Below are 17146 nucleotides of genomic sequence, written 5' to 3'. Positions count from 1 at the left end.
TCCTTGTGCCTTTTCGTCTACCGGATTATCCCCCTCTATGGATACTTATCTCTTATAAGAGGATGTTGGTGGGAAAATGGAGTGAAAGGCAAAATGGCGTCGTGAAAAAATTGTGTTTTAAGTAGTCGCATGCATAATACCAACTTAAAATATAGGATAAAGCCTAGATATATCGTTATAGCTAGACATTGTTCTATACTAAAATGATAGACATTAAACTCTAAATTCTTTCAGCAATAGACATTTTATTCCGAAGTAAATAACGACAGTGTAATCAGAATGTTGGCGGGGTATTCCTCCAAGGTAACGAAAAAGTGGAGGAAAATTTTTTAAACCCTCCATGTTATCATTTTCCCTTCAATATCTCAAAAATATCACTCTATGTGGTCACGCACTGAGCCTTTAAATATGAGGTATTAGAACTTATTTTGAGGAAAATAAACAGACTGTAATTCACTTGGAAAATTTATTTACTTCAATTTTCAAGCAAAAAGTATAAAAAATAATAAAAAAAACAATTTAGCATTTTCAGTAAAAAATAAATCAATTTTCTTATCTGTAAAAAATAAATACATTAGCAACGTAAACCCGTAGTGTTTAACAATAGTAGATAAGTTTGAATCACTTCCGATAAGTAATAACGAAGAAGAAATGTGAAGTATCCCTAATCTTGGAGTAATTTCTGCGTGATATTATTCGAACGTTAGATTGGGGAGACCCTGGAATCAACACCAGCTTGAGACAAATTGTAAATTACACATTCAAACTGTTCTTGTTATTTAGGAAAGGTACATAAGGTACATACATGAAAGACTGGTTAAATTCAGGAAGTTAACTTAATGGTTTTTGAGTGGACATCATTATACATTATAGTATGCAACATAGATCGTCTGTCTCAATTTTTTTTTTTAAACCTTGTTTAAAGATAATTGTGATAGGAAAAAGAGTAGTACCAATAACGTTTATTAGCAACTTTTTTTTTTCACCAATCATCAATTCAAAAGATTGAAATAATTATTTCTATTGACTTCCCATAGTATGATGTTTTAATTTCCAAGGTTCGAAATGCCTTAAGGACTAAGATTTTCCTTTTTAAGACCGAATCGGGCTTATTTGAGAAAGCTGACTGTACCGCATAATTCATAAGGCGTATTGTTAGGGTCACAATAATTATCAGTCTTCTCAACTAATACTAAGTTAATTTTCAGTGGTAGTTTAAACCTCCAAAAAACATAATGGGTAAGTAAAAAAGAAAAGGCAAGCAAGTCAAAAAATCCAAGAGGAATTAAATAGCACCCCTTTTTTTGTTCAAGTGAAGTCTTGAGGACATCCACCTTAGACGATGGCCCCACTGTTGTTCTGACCAACTTCTCGCTTCAGCTCTTTGTAATAACTATGAACAGTCAGAAGTAAGTACGCAGCAAGAACTGAAACCAAATACAATTAAAATCTCATATTAAAAATTCTTTAATCAATGTATAGTGTAAATAGTCGCAGATCTCATAAAAGGAAATCACAAGTGTATTATCAGTATATGCATTCCAGGCGGAACTAGGAATTTTCAAGGGGGGGGGGGGGCACAGGAGGATATAGAACTTGGGCTGAAGGGGATCTGGGGAGACCGGGGGGCCTCCCCTCGAAAATTTTTGAATTGGAACGTCTCGAGAGCAATTTTAAGCCATTCTCAATGACAAATTAAATGGAATGAAATATTACAGATACCAGAAATTTTGCTGACTTGTTTTTAAAAATATCCCCCCCCCTCAAAAAAAATAAATAAATCAATAAATAAACTATGCTAGGAAATCTGCAGCGTCAGAAACAAAGATGCGTGGTTTGGCACTTTGACCATCGATATAATTAAGGCTGACATTATTCATTTAACTGCATTTTGCAATTTGGAACTTCAATATCTGGCTCTGTCTAGGAACAACGTATGTACCATTAGTCCCCCTTTGCACATGAGTGTTTTTACAGATGAGCCAGAAATTGTAGTTTCCAATTTAAATATATGTATATTCCATTCGTATCTTGTCAGCGCGATAGTGTGGAGTAAAACTCTCCTTTCCGAACATTAGGTCTTCAAGTAGACTTTCTCTGTCAAATACGGTTAATAGAAATCTAATGAAGGCTGAGAGCAAAATGTTTTGAAATGTGGCGTGCCCAGGAAATAACGGCTCTGCCATAGACGCTGAAATCAAGGAGAGGCTTTATGAACAATTAAGATAGGCACATGTACTCACCCAAATCGAAAGCTTTCAGCCAAGGATTCGTAAGGGCTGTTGCGACAACTGTCGAAATCGGCGTGAGAAACGTCTCAGCGTCATGTCTCAAAGGCGTGAACAAAAGTAGCAAAATCACAAAAATTTCATGAATGAAAAAAATACATCCATAAAAAATGAACGGACGTACTTCTTTCGGTATTTTCTAGAACAAAGAGAACAAAATAGCGAGAAGTTAAAAAATAAGGGTTGTTGTAGTGTGTAAGAACTAATGTGATTATATCCAGAACTTTACTATTGCGAGTTCGTTTTGTTGAGCCCACCTGGTCTCTGTGTTCCGCATCAAGCTTTTGGATTCAGTTTTGAAATATGAGGAATATCAAGTAAATGCTATACTTAAGGTGATTCGATGGACGCCATATTTTTTGTCAGAAAGGCATGCGATACATCGCATCAATTGGTTCCATTTTTTCAGCTATTCGTCATTTTTCTCCAATTTTGAAATCGCAATCCTGTTGTCAGGAGACTGAAGCACTCACTTACCAATTTTAACAAAGAAACTCAACGTACTAAAGGCGTGGTTTTTTTAGAGAGAAAACATCGCATTCGATACTGATATCGAAACTGCACTCGAGTGCGATATTTCCTCTCTAAAAAAACCACGCATTTATTATGGTGAATTACTTTGTAAAAAATTGGTAAGTGAGTGCTATAGTCTCCTGACAACAGAATTGCGATCTCAGAATTGAAGAAAAATGACGAGTAGCTGAAAAAATGGAACCAATGGATGCGATATATCGCATGCCTTTCTGATACAAAATATGGCGTCCATCGAATCACCTTAACATGGTTTTTCGTGATGTCTGCCTTCCTGAGTTGAAAAACAGAACTTTCTTTATCGTGGCCCCATGGTATTTTAACTTTTATCACATTCTTTTTTTATGCCATGTACCTGACCGTGACCTTTTATATGACTGATCAGGAACTCTTCATTAGTTAAGTAATATGCATTATTGATAAATGAGTATTCTAATAATATAACTTTGATAATATTTATTGGTAAGAGTTGGAGTGCTGTATTTCTTCGAAAAATAAAGAAAAAAAGTTAGCTCGAACAAATGAGATTTAAATAATTCCTAAAATTACCAACCTTGCGGATTCCATCGATGAGAAATATGCAAGAGATCACCATGAGTAAGAGTAAAAAGTAGTATTCGACGATAAGAAGACGAGTTATCATTTCACCTGTGAACAGCGAGAAAAAGAGGAAATAAGAGTGAATTCTTCGAGCAGTTAAAAATTCGGTTGGTAGGAATCCATGAAATACATGTGACAATGGGAAGATGATCGGCAGTGCTAAGTTGCAGCCTCACAAACATTTATTGTGAGGTGCAAAACCTCTGTCACACAGATTTCAGTTCGGACAGTTCAGAAGACGTAGGATAACCATTCGCCTGCTCCCAACTTCATGTCAGTGCGGAAATAAGAATCGTCACGGACAGAAAATGACTAAAAATTACAGTGCGAATGCATGATCAAGGTTAGAAATTCCTGCAGATGTGACGCATTTCCCATATTGGATTATTCGTATCCTCGCTCTAGTGGAGGTTGGCAACAGACCCATATTGATAGCAGGGCCGGATTTAGGGGATGGCCACATGGGCCGCGGCCCATGGCGGCAAATTTTGCAATTTTTTTGATGTAGATATCAAAAAAGAGACAAAAATCGGATTCAGAAAATAAATTACAAACGAGAAAAGGCGACAAAATCTCTCATTTCCTGAGAGTAAAAGTATAGTAATTTCTAATTTTGTCGTCTTTCGGTGATAGAAGGGACAACACTTTAATTAGTCGAGTTAAGAGAGAAACCAAACACACAATTTAACCCGGAACGGAGCGGCGCGGCGCGGCGCGGCGGTCGGCATGAAATGCATAGCGCCTACACGACTGCATGAATACTTCACGCATTTCGTCAAACACACTGCGGTCAGCAGCTGTCGCGTCGGCTTGGAACGCATAGCGCCTACAAGACTGCATGAATACTTCACGCACTGCGTCAAACACAGTGCGGTGCGATCTGTTTGTTCTTTCATAATTTTTTCGTTCATTTCTTATAAATGCAAGGCCTTGTTCACACGGAGATAGGTTTACGGAACTTAACTTTCGCGCAAAATTCCGTGAACTTTTGCTGGTAATGTTGACAGAGCTTCGCAAAAAATGTGTCCAACACGAGTAAACGCGTCTTATGTGACCCTCCCCGCTGCACATCTACTTGATGGTTTTTATTGATGTTTCAATTTCCTTTCCGTCGTATATACAGCAAGGAAGACCATGCATATCTTAAGAACACCTGCTGGACTTTCTCATATTCGTAAAATATATTCTTTAATCGAATTTTTTCCCCCAAAGCAAAAGAGAGCATTAGTACCTGTGTTGCCGGTGGTGGATATTGATGTTATGAAGTCATACTGTTTTGGTAGCATAGGAATTATTCCCATGAGTCCAGCGATCTGCAAACAAGTAACAGTTATACTCATAGTTTATCGACTCATTCACAATAGATACGAGTGTATACATTTTCATGAATCATGAATTTTATCATGATTAGTCACATTATCATGACTATTACTGCAGCGAATATTAGTCTACAACTACAATGATTTCAGATAACTTTGAGGCAGTGGCGATTTTTGAAAGTTGGCAAAACTGTTTTTCTCCATTGAAATCCATTAAAAATATCGATTGTAGGTGAGGCAATTTGCCTCACCAAGGGTCCTCTGTTTTACATACATTTAAATGGAGGAAAAACAATGTTGACAACTTTCAAGAATCGCCACTGCTTTGAGGTGGCGTTAATTAATTATCAAGCCCATGATTAATTTTATGCTTTAAAGTTTGTCGGGGCTCATGCCGATCGAGTTTATATTGAATCATTTTGAAAATGATCGGAGACGGAATAAGTGATATTTTGCTTCAATAGTCAATTTTTGAAAACCTCCAGCTTCAGTATTTTGATGTCGGTAATAAAATTGTAAGAAAACTTTTCTAGGCAATAATGGTTAGCAATGATTGGTTAGGCGACAAATTCAGAACTTTTAGGCTGTTCAGCATAGTTTTCCTGACGTAGAGATCATCTTTTGTCTAAGACACCTAAAAAAGACCTAAAGGTGTACCCGAGGGAAGAAATTGAAGCAAAGAGATCTCATCATTTCACCGAGGTCTTAAGAGTGAATACTCACCAAGTAATACCATGCGATGCATAGTGATCCTGTCCGCAAGGAAATGCAGAAACAAAAAGAGTTCAGAGTGGGAAAAATATCATTTGATTTGCCGTCACCCATGGTGGCATAAAATGTAGGTAGTTAGAGGAAACTAAGTGATTTAGTCACAGAATGACGCTCCCGGCGCAGAAGTCAGCAGACACAGGACCTGAAACATGCATAGAATTTTATAAACTACACTACTCGATGCATACAATAATTAATACTCTTCATACTGCTAGAATCATTCAACCTAACGCTTATACCAGACGAGAGAGCACGGAACTACATATCACTGTAGCAAAATTTCCCCGCGCAAATCGCATTTCACAAGGAAACTATTTGGCATTTCTATTAGAAAATTTTACTGTTTTTCATTCTGAATATACATACGCAAAAATGTGCATACTTTTGAACAGAGATAGCGTATACATATTGTGGCAAAAATTGGAGTGTTCTTGTCAATTTTACAGCTTTAGAACGGAATTACGTTCCTTTGTCCGGGTAACGACGAATTGATGTAGTTTACTTTGACTCTCCATTATGAGGGGATGATCCATTTGCCTACTCTCCAATTTGAAGGCATTTTTTGGAGCATCTATTTGCAGGATGGCGCATGCGAATAGCATGAGCATGAGCTAAACCATTGCTTGAATATAAAAGTTTATTAGGAGGTAGGTGCAACTGACCTCGACCAATTTATTTTATCAACATGTTTGCCAGCTTGGCGGTTTGTCTTATCTTGACTCTCTCGTGTAAGTGTACGGCTATGTGCCTCTAAATCGCAAATCTAATTATAAAATGTCTCATTTTAGGGTATCATTGAAAATTTTGTTTCCTCGTAATTTGCCCGCATTACTAGTACTGCTCGTTACATATTTCAAATTCGTGTCTGGCGATAGTAAAAAAAAGTGTTGCCACGTTTCGTGGTTCAAAATTCTTACTCATGATGGCTGATAACAATTGTGTCCTCCTATGGGATTTGCATGGCTGTTAATGAGGCAATTATAAGTACTAATTATAGTACGACTTTATCTGAAAGAAGAAATTCGAGGTGCCAGTTCTTGTTGCCATGCTTTGATCTTAATGTTATGCATTTAGAAAGCCATAACAACAGCGAAAGTCTCAAGTATAAGCGTAAAATTACCCCCAAAAATGCCAGTTATGTTTATCGGCTCTCGAGGATAGATTTGAGTAAGCTCAATCACTATTCCATAGAAAAGACGGTACGTTTCGCCGCATAACTACTGGTATCTGAATGGCAATTCTATGATTGCATGCTATCCTTTACACAAATAATGATCGTGTATGTACGTCAATCTGTTCAGGTGCGAAAACAGTCAATGACCCCTGGTGATAAACAACTCGCGTATTGGTAACACAGTCTTTCACGATTTCAAATTAAGTATTATTCATACGATAAATTATACAATGATTGATACAAATTCCATAAATTAGCGTTATGCAGGTCATGCTTCTTTTAACATGTGCTATGTTGAAATTTATGACTCTGACAAGGCACACATACGTATGTGCTTGTACGACCACTCCAAAACCTATGGCCAAAGTGCGAAACAACGTATCTCATTTCCATTGCGGTGTTTCAAAATATTCGCTCCTATTTTATTTTTTCAAAGAAACAAACAACCAGCCAACTCAATAGCTCAGAATTCCTTCAGAATAATCTATAAGAAAAATCAAGAAAGATTTCGAGAAATTACATCCACTCGTTTGAAGGGCTGCAACGATACAAACGGAGATACGTGCTTTCGTACTTTGGCTTTTGGCCATTGAAATACAAATAAACCTCACGAGGAGAAAGTAATACTCGAGAGTGCTCGACTGCAACACATAAACATGGGTGCTCAAACGTGTGTTCACCGCTGCTATTTCTGCATACTTATAACCATTGGTCTAAGAGTATATACACTGATAAATACTTACCAAGCTTGCAAAATGAGGCTCACTTCCATGCACAAACAAACAAAAACTGAAATTTCAGTACAAGTAAGTAGGAGCTAACACCATTTAAAGACCGAATGAGAATTTAGGGCTTAGGAAGAAAGTAACACAATCTATGTCGACAAGCCGGTCAACTGTTTTTGTTTGGATGTGATGCGTCACCGTCTGGGCGCCACAACTCCACGAGGGGGACTTTCAAGGCTGGCGAGGCGCCCCCCTCCACTCCGTGTTCATTCTTTTCCCCTCCAGAACGCACAGCCTTCCCACTCGATAACCCGTGGGAACAAATAGGGAGGCTTGATAAATCATCAAGAAGGATATAATTTTTTTTTTTTTTTTTTTATTTTTTTTAATTTAAGGCAATAATTCCTTAAAGAAAAATTCAAGACGATATGTTTTCCAAACAAGCAGTACGATTTGATTCTTCACCCCCCCCCCTTTTTTTAGAAAAAGCTAAAAATTTAGTAAAAGCTAAAAAATAAAGCTTTTCATTTTTATTTATTTTTAAAAACAAATTATTTCCCTGTTATCCTCTTTTCCTTTTTTTTCAAAAAAAAAAAAATAAACTCCATTTCGTTGTTTCAGAGGAAAATCCCTTTAAAATTCTCTGGAAAAAGTTGATCCCATTAAATTATTTTTCAGAAAAAATGAGCCCCATTACATTTTTTAAAAGAAAATTGATACAACTATAAACTTGTTGAGGTACTTTATTTTAAAATCGTTAAAAAAAGCGTCTCTTTTCATAGAAAATCTACAGATCCATTCTCTTTCTTTTTTTTTACGTGAAATTGACGTTTTCTGCTCGTTTAGAAATCAACGCAATTCAGTATTTTGGGCGAGAAAGTTATTTTTTTTTTTAAGCTCAAAAGTGAAAATTATCCAAAAGTACGTAAAAATTGTCGACACTTGCTAACACGTCTACACTATAGTTTGCTAAAACAAGCTGTTTTTAGTTGTTTCCTGAAAAAAAGATTTTCATACAAAATTTATTCAGAAAAATCGACGAGATTTTCCCCAATATTTGTACCAAATAATTGATTACTCGAAAGAAGTGATTTGGAATCACCATCTCCTCACCGATTTTTTGGCGCCAAGACCACAGAGCGAAGAGGGTGCGTTCCTCCCTCCTCACCCTAGAGTAAAGTGAGATCGCTCAAGCATGTTAATAGTTCTGTTTCAAAAACATCACCCGAGGAAGCCCGCAGCTGTCAGTAACGTCACCCTGAAAACATCCTCCGAGCTCTCCATAAGTTTACTAGACCTCCTCGTTCCTTCTTTGCCATCTACATTTCTTATAATAAATGTATAAATTATTTTCCTTTATAATTTTCTACATGCAGTTAGATCTCCCGCCTCTATTTTCCCCTTTTTGGGAGGTGGACACAGAAATTAAATTTATCAGTAGTGCGTTATATATTAATGTTTATAGTTTTACCGGTGCTCCTCAGTGTAACGCTTAATTCCACAGTTGAAATTTGTTTCCACAAAGCGACTCCATCGATTTTCTTCCTTGCAAGAATGCACAGTATATACTCACTCTAGGGAGAGCATTACTATCTTGATCCTTTCAATGTAAATATGGTGCCGAATTTTGATTGATCCGCGAGACTCGCAGACCAATCAAGAGCCTATAGGCTTTCGTGAAGCTCTTCAGGGTCAAGAACAAACAAAGTACAGCACTATGGAATCGTTGCACACTATCTGCCCAATGAGCTCCAAGAGAGTCTGAAAGAGAATAGCCAATCAGGAGGCTGTTCAGAAATTGAAATGGTAGGAGTATATTTCACCATTATCGTGGACAATTTTCTACATGAATGAACTAAATGGAGCTCTTTCATGTGTCAGGAATTTGCGTCAAAGTCCTTAAAATTTGGCGACTCAAGGCACATAGTGATGGTATATGATTTAATGAAGTGTATAGTCTTGATTACCCTGCCTCGTTTCGATTTTTTGCGATTGGTATCATCTGCAGGTGGCCATTTTAAGGTGGTTGTCAGTGGCGTGGCGTGAATTGCGATATATCGATTGTTATGCCATTTAAACCTATGAAAAAAGATCGATTATCAGGGTGTTCGCAGCGAACACCGTAGTAATCGATTCTTTACCATGGCTTCAAATGGCGAGATATCGATAATAGATTATTCACGCCACGCGACTGGTGGTTGTCCGTCGTCGTTTGAGGGTTGAAGGAGAATGAGAAGGGTAAAAAGTTAGTTGAAAAGATATTAAGTCCCATTTTATAAATAATATACTTTTTTATAGCTTGTTTCAGAGAGACTAAAATTTAGCATTGTTTCATCATAAAGTAAGAATATAAATTGAGAATACGCATATTCTAAACGCATACTAAGTATACATAAATCAGTAAGTGTTTATTTTTTATTTGTTCAATGATATAACAAATCAACGGCGCCTAATTTATATAGGGTAGTTTCCTTGCAACGCGTCCATCATATAAAGGCTGGAAGTGTCAAAATTCTCTAGTTCTTCTATACCCTCTGTCGGAGAAAAACATGAATGACATGAGGCACAGGGTTTGTACGCCAGCTTAGAGCACCTTCTGGACGGAGTATGACCATTTGTGTGCCGGTTTTTCATTGGTCGCGAAAAATAGGCTGATATGGTGCGCTTACGGCCGTGAGTAAATAAGCCAAATGGTGATTCCACGCAACTATAGAATTCTCTCTGGGAGGAATTAATGAAATAATCATTATATCTGATGAAGAATTTAATTATCTAACGAGGGCCAAACTTTAGCCCTAATTTTACGTCACATTAACATGATAAATCGAAGAACACTCTTAGTTAGGTTGATCCAGAGAGAGGGCTGGTAACAGTGAAGTTAGAGTAATTTCTCGAGAAAGGGTCGACATACATTTTTGAAGCTTATGAACCGATCAGAGCATTTGTTTATTTACAGCCATAAGAGCATCACGATAACCTAAAACTCGTAGACCATTTAAAAAGCGGTAAAACTTTATTTTACTAAAGAAACAGGAATGACCGTGCTACAGTGCAGATATACTGTACGCCAGGTCAGTTAGCGGACAACGGTTTTGCCTTACTTCTGAACTTGTAGACGACACGTTCTCTGTGCTCCAACACATCATGAGGAATGAAGATTCAAAGCTTCTTTTATTTTTCTCCATGCTCGTTCCTACGTTCAAGTGCTTAGGAACGTCAGAGCACCTAATTCGTTTTGGGCTTTTACAACAGTGCCTACACTCTAGAAATTGTGTGTTGGTCCAGTAAAAGAGTTTGCTGAGAGTATGTTGAGGCAAGTGCACGAAGTGTATTAAAGTCAACACAAAATAATTAAGCAAAAAATGAAAGCTCAATTGCCCTCAAGCCCTCAAATTGAAGCGAAAGAAATGAGTTTGAAGCCATAGCGGTGAATTCTCCTCAGATGGCAATGCTACCTGAACCGTGGCGGCCTTTTTGCTGTGCTTTCGTGTAGTAGCTATGCACGGTCAGAATTAGGTACGCTGCTACAACTACAACAAGAAATGAATATTCAGTTAACATTCAAATCGAGCGGGAAAAAGTTATAATATTCCATAATAGCACACGACTTCAGTCAAGTTGCATGAAAAGGTAAGGGCCTTTAAGTTAACGCATCTCGATATTCCTCCGACATGTGGATTTGGGTTTTTTAATGAAGAGCTACTTTTTCTACCTCATCCATAAAAACCCACATTTGCATCAGGAAACTAATGGCACATGCATACATGTACATTGTCTCTATGAGTTAGCAGGGCCGGATTTTCCTACTTGCCGCCCATGGGGCGCCTGTATTTTGCCGCCCCCTTTTCATTCGTTTTGAAACATCAATAAAACCATCGAGTGAACGTTTCAGCGGGGGAGGGGTGCATAAGACGCGTTTACTTGTGTTGAACACATTTTTTGGGAAAGCCCTGTCAACACTACTAGCAAAAGATCACGGAACTTTGCGCGAAAGTCAAGTTTCGTAAACCTATCTCTAATGGACAAGGCCTTCCATTCATGAGAATTGAACGAAAAAATTATGAAAGAATAAACAGAAAATTTAGTTTAATGATTTTAACTTCCGCCGCCGTGCCGCGCCGACCGCACCGTGTTTGGCGCAATGCGTGAAGTATTCACGGAGTCTTGCAGGCGCTATGCGTTTCACGCTGACCGCACTGTGTTTAGCGCAATGCGTGAAGTATTCATGCATTCTTGTAGGCGCTATCCGTTTCACGCTGACCACAATAACCGCCATGTGTTTGATGCATTGCATGAAGTATTCATGCAGTCTTGTAGGCGCTAATATGTATTACATGCCGACTGCCGCGCCGAGGGCTTCTCCTTTTCATCTCAAGTCCTCGTCATCATTCTCCCTAAGTCGCGCTGTTCCAGGCCAAATTGTGTGTTTGGTTTTTCTCTTAACTCGACTTATTGGACGTATTTCTATCAAACGGAACTATGTGCATCATGACGCGAGCCCTGTTAAGCACATATTCTTATTGGTCTCAGAGCTCATGTCCCAATGCACATAGTTCCATTTGACAGAAATATATCCAATTAAAGGTCTGTCTCTTGTATCACTGAAAGACGACAAAATTAGAAATTACCATACTCTCAGGAAATGAGAGATTTTGTAGCCTTTTCTCGTTTGTAATTTTTTTTTCTAAATCCGATTTCTTCTTATACCTACATTTAAAAAAATTGCAAAATTTGCCGCCCCTTAGATTTGCCGCCATGTGCGGCTGCCGATGTGGCCACCCCTTAATCCGGCCCTGTGAGTTAGGAGTATAGTCGTATCTTATGGCAATTTGAAATTCATGAAGGTTTGGTACAGATTCAAGTGCCCTCTCGTAATTATGACTGTTAAAAGATTTGATTAGGAATGGATCTGGGTTGTAATTTCACAATTAAAATATATTAATTAAAGAGAGCATGTACTTACCAAGATTAATTAATTTCAGGTACGGATTCGTAAGCACCATAATATGAGCTGCCGACATCGGCCGTAACGCAATCTCAGCGTCTTTTCTCAAAGGAGTGAATGCGAGCAGCATAGTTACAAATAGTTCATGTCTCAGGAGTAGGTTACCAGAAATCACGAACAATCGCGTGTGATTTGGTTTATTCTATGAGAGGAAGAAAATATCATGATAATTAAATCACATGACACCTGCTAAGTGACGAAAAGAGATTCAAATGAAAAAGAATGAGAAAACGGGGAATATACAGGAGGTATACAGATTTAAAAAAAAAAAAAAAAGCTACCAAACCATTATTCCATTATTTATAAAGCCTACAATAAGCAATTGAATCGCTGGGTGCAGAAGGAGCAATGGGCCTGTTGCAAACTTTTGCTAGAGCAGAATGAAGAGTTGTTTCCTATAGATAATGCCTCAAAAATCACGATGAGCGCATCGGCAAAGTCTGAAATGCACTCATAACTTCACAATCTGCGTAAGAAATTTGCGTTATTTTGAGCTTCCCGCTTCAAAAACGATACTACTGCACAGGTGAACATTTTGTTAGAGGAGTCGCTCCATCGTCGGCAATATTCATCATGGCCGACGCTTGCGCAGTTCCTCGCGTAATTCGAGGAGAGTTCAAGGTCAATTAAGGCGGGCGAGGAAAATATGAACGTAAACACGCCGATTGTTATATGGTTTAATCCTGTTCAAGTGTTATCTCGTCCCATCACACGTGTTTTGGCGGACTGGCGTCGGCCATGATGAGTATTGTCGCCAATGGAACGACTCCTCTAACAAAATGTTCACCTGTACCGTAGTATCGTTTTCGAAGCGGGAAGCTCAAAAAACCGCAAATTTCTTACGCAGATTGTGAAGTTATGAGTGCATTTCAGACTTTGCCGATGCGCTCATCGTGATTTTTGAGGCATTATCTGTAGGAAACAACTCTTAGTTTTGCTCTAGCAAAAGTTTGCAACAGGCCCATTCTTAATTACAATGCGCATGTCTCAAAATCTCTGCTAACATTTCATTCATTATGATTAAAGCAAATGTTCGTTATTAATTTGTTGTAACTTTTACTGAATATTCATCATGATTTTACTGTGCTAAAAACGTAAAATTTCAGAAAGTTCACCCTTCAGTTTCCTCTCTATAATAAAAATTAGCACCGGAGATTTTAAAACACCGCAACCAAGAAATGCTCTTTCTGCACTCAACGCTTCAATTTCACTTATGCATGAACGTAAATTTTTCTCTGCAATTATTCAACAAACTTAAAAATCATTTATCGGTGCATTTTCGGATGAAAAGAATCAATATTAGATATTCTTTTTTAGTAAGGAGACTGAACAATTTCACGGCAGCAGCAACGTAATTACCACTTTATTCTCTCACTAGGAGTACGCCGGTACGCCCTCTGACCTCCTCGCGACCCAACCCCTCGAAGCGGTTCGCTTCTTGTGCGCTGTGCGGCAAGCGTTTTTGCGTAACGGTAAGATTTTGTCGGCTTATGCACTACATACTCATAAACTGTAGAAAATTACGAGAAAAATAATGCTCAGTATTTTTTGGAAGTTCCATGGAATGATGTCGCTCTGATCTCCATTTATATGTTTAAGTACAAAGGGAGAATCCGAAACACTGCAATGGAGATACGTGGTTTGGGAATATCACCGTCGTTGTATGCATGCATACATTATGTTATAATTGTATGTGTATATATATAAGGTGGAATCGATGGAGAGAGGAAAGGTAGCAAATAAACTGACGCTAATTGACATTTTTATAGTATAAACAAATCATGCTCACCTTATAAATGCCATTGATGAGAAACACGCAGGAAATAACCATCAGTAGCAATAAAAAGTAATACTGTACAACCATGAGACGTGTAATTATTTCACCTGGTTAGAGATCATAAGAATGAAGTATAAAAATAAAACACACTCAAGAGACAGGGAAAGTGTGATAGCTATTCTTAATATAATTTGTACATTTATTGGTACAAGATAATGAGATTATACATATTCGGAGGCTATTCGGCAAAAAATCAATGGGCCGGTGACAGTAGGACGTCACATAGTAATCGGTATGATGTTTTTGTGCTTTTAAAGCTGAGGAATAAATGATACGTTCTGTTTGTTTTAATTTGTACTTGAAAAGTAAAGGAATTTTCGAGAGTAGGATAAAATATAAAATGTTGACCGAGACGTAAAATAAAAAGAGAGACCTGTGTTGCCAGTAGTAGATATTGATGTAATATATTCATACAATGTGGGCACCATAGGAAGTATCCCAATGATTCCAGCTATCTGTGAAGCCAATTTAGATTATTAATAAGATTATCTGGATTTTGTTTTGCAATAAGGAACCAGGAGCATTGCCATGTTGCTAATATTGTGCAACTCCGCACCCTTCGCAATTAAATTACCGTAATTACGTATGCAAATGTATGGAATGCAAATGGTAATTTTGTCTTAATTTCACATTTTCTAGCGTGTAAAATAGAAAATTATTATAGATGATCAGGTTTTTTTCCAAAGACAAAAGAATTTGCACAGTTATAGCAACATTGCAATGCTCGTGGTTCCATTTTGCAAAATGCAATCCATCTAGTAAGTTCATGACAGAGAAATTTTCAAGAATATTGGAACTGTTAGAGCAAACACTTGTTATATTTATTTATTTTTTACAATCTTCCTTATGCGTTACTGTTTTCTAAATCATTGAAATAGAAGTGAAACCGATTATCAATGATTTGACATCGACCCTTTCTGGGATAGCAAATTCATAAAAATAGAAAGCACATATAATGCTAGTAATATTTACATCGATGCATTATTTGCGATAGAAATGCAGTTTCTTTTTCTTCTCTTAATCCTCTGTGACTTTTGTCTTTGCGCAGTTGTAAATGCATAGTTACTGCATCGAGTTTAAAATATTAGGTTTATTAAAAAATCTCGGACTGTGAGGAAAGCTCTGTATATCATTAGGAACACAGTATATGATTGCAAAACACATTTCCTCTCAATGGGTCTGCATTAAGCATAAAGAAACCAAGTCACATCAACATTGCCAAATTTCATCGAGGAACTTCTTTTTTTTTTTTTTTTTTTTTCTTTTACAAGAGAAAAACGGTTTAACAGATATTTTTAACGTTTCAGGGAATTCGCATCACGTGACCGTGAAAAGTCCCTGAAATTTTTTGGATGAATCTACACAAGCAAAAAAAGCTTATTCGTTTTATTTTGCCGTGACAAATAAAATCGTCGGTTTAAATTTTGCTCTATATGCTGATGTGATTAGATTTCTTACTGTTAAATGCGGCTTAGTTAAAGATCGTTTTCCTTTCTTTTTTCATTTTTGGCCATGCGTAAAGGAAGGTCCTGCATCTAGTTACTAAATTGGATTATTTTTCAAATAGAAACTATACTCACTTTGGCTCACCCACAAAAGCACCTGCCTACTTACTACTATACACAGGGAAACTAACGACACCTACGCGCTACGTTGTGTTGAAATGAACCAAAAATTGTAGTTCCCTGCTGCAAAATAAAGTCCAATCATGCACAGAATTGAACAAAAAGAACCAAACTTGTTGTTCATTGTTCAGGATTGAAGACTTACCAAGTAGTACCATGCTATGACAAGAGATGCAGTCCTCAAAGACACGCAGAAACAGAAAGAGTCTGTCATCGTAATATTTGCAACTATCACAGGTGGAAATCGGACAATCTATCGTTAAAATCTATGTTCTGCAAATTCTGGCCACGTCAAAGCAACAATAAATTCTGAAACGGATAAAATTTCGAACAAATAAAAAGTGAAGATAGATCATTATTTTCTGACTCCAGATCAATGATATTGCTGCAAGAAAGAAGGAGCTTTGGGTCTAAAATCCGCAATGATGGGCACAAAGCATCTACGTGAACATATGTATGTTAGCGGCATGTAATCGCCTTAAATTGAGAAAATATGCAAAATGCGTAAAGATAAGAGAACACCATTGCACCTAAGTTCAACCAAAATAATACCTTTTTGGCAAAAACGATCAGGCAGTATTTAAATGGCATTGGTTCTCGTAACTGATGCTATTAATTTCAGTGTTTATTATCATTCGTCATCAAGTTTCACTCACCAATTGTATATTTTCCTCCCTTTGCGCTCGTACTTTGAATTAGTTTTTGAATTAGTTTTTTTATAAGCATGTCGTGAAATTTGTAGAAATAATACATAAAATAGCCCGAAATATGACAAATTTAATTTCCTTTGCATAATTCTATAATTTTCAATTTTTGATATATGTAAAGGAATGTGTCTTGAAAAATTGCCATTAAAATTTGAAATTAGTTTTAATTATACCTAACGACCACACAAATCACTCCCGAGCTTATGAAGAAAAGAATAACAAAAATTCCGAGTGCTGATTTCCTCCGAAAACATACTGAAAGTTAGTGCGGCGCAAAATACAGCCATTACAATTGACGAGACTGCGGTGTTTAGAAGACTGTGTTTCAATTTATAACTCTGTGCGTCACCACAGTGTTGTAGCTTTGGCGGTAAAATTTGGGTAATGTTCATAGTTCTCGGGAAAACTTGCAAACATATTCATGCGAATTGGCAATCATCACTGACTATGCTCAATGCCCGCTGGATCAAAGCGAAACGCGGCTACATTTTCGCATGAAGTGAAGACATTTAGCAGGCCCATCTTCACCAGGGAGCATGATAATAGGCTTCAATTGAACGTTTT

At 37.3% G+C, this 17146-nt stretch overlaps 2 protein-coding genes across 4 annotated transcripts; both read right to left on the bottom strand.

Moving 5' to 3' along the window:
• Positions 1 to 452: 452 nt before the first annotated feature.
• Positions 453 to 7621, bottom strand: LOC109038929 (uncharacterized). The gene is made up of 6 exons (XM_019054201.2): positions 7427 to 7621; positions 5462 to 5651; positions 4651 to 4732; positions 3373 to 3467; positions 2244 to 2427; positions 453 to 1427 (listed from the first exon to the last, which is right to left on the bottom strand). The coding sequence occupies exons 2-6, from the start codon at positions 5561 to 5563 to the stop codon at positions 1336 to 1338; spliced, it is 555 nt and encodes a 184-aa protein (XP_018909746.1). The 5' UTR covers positions 5564 to 5651; positions 7427 to 7621; the 3' UTR covers positions 453 to 1335.
• A 2999-nt stretch (positions 7622 to 10620) lies between these two features.
• LOC109038812 (uncharacterized) lies at positions 10621 to 16906 on the bottom strand. 3 transcript variants are annotated; one of them, XM_019054011.2, is made up of 6 exons: positions 16756 to 16906; positions 16021 to 16184; positions 14624 to 14705; positions 14203 to 14297; positions 12372 to 12555; positions 10621 to 10938 (listed from the first exon to the last, which is right to left on the bottom strand). In XM_019054011.2, the coding sequence occupies exons 2-6, from the start codon at positions 16087 to 16089 to the stop codon at positions 10847 to 10849; spliced, it is 522 nt and encodes a 173-aa protein (XP_018909556.2). In that variant the 5' UTR covers positions 16090 to 16184; positions 16756 to 16906; the 3' UTR covers positions 10621 to 10846. The 3 variants fall into 3 exon arrangements, with proteins under 3 accessions (XP_018909556.2, XP_018909555.2, XP_072157840.1); XM_019054010.2 differs by having other exon boundaries at positions 16532 to 16901; XM_072301739.1 differs by lacking the exons at positions 14624 to 14705; positions 16756 to 16906 and having other exon boundaries at positions 16021 to 16179.
• Positions 16907 to 17146: the final 240 nt, after the last annotated feature.

Source organism: Bemisia tabaci, chromosome 1 (genome assembly GCF_918797505.1).
Source record: "Bemisia tabaci chromosome 1, PGI_BMITA_v3".
In the NCBI taxonomy this organism is placed as follows: domain Eukaryota; kingdom Metazoa; phylum Arthropoda; class Insecta; order Hemiptera; family Aleyrodidae; genus Bemisia; species Bemisia tabaci.
The sequence above is the reverse complement of the archived record's forward strand: the minus strand, read 5'-3'. Positions and strand labels throughout refer to the sequence as shown.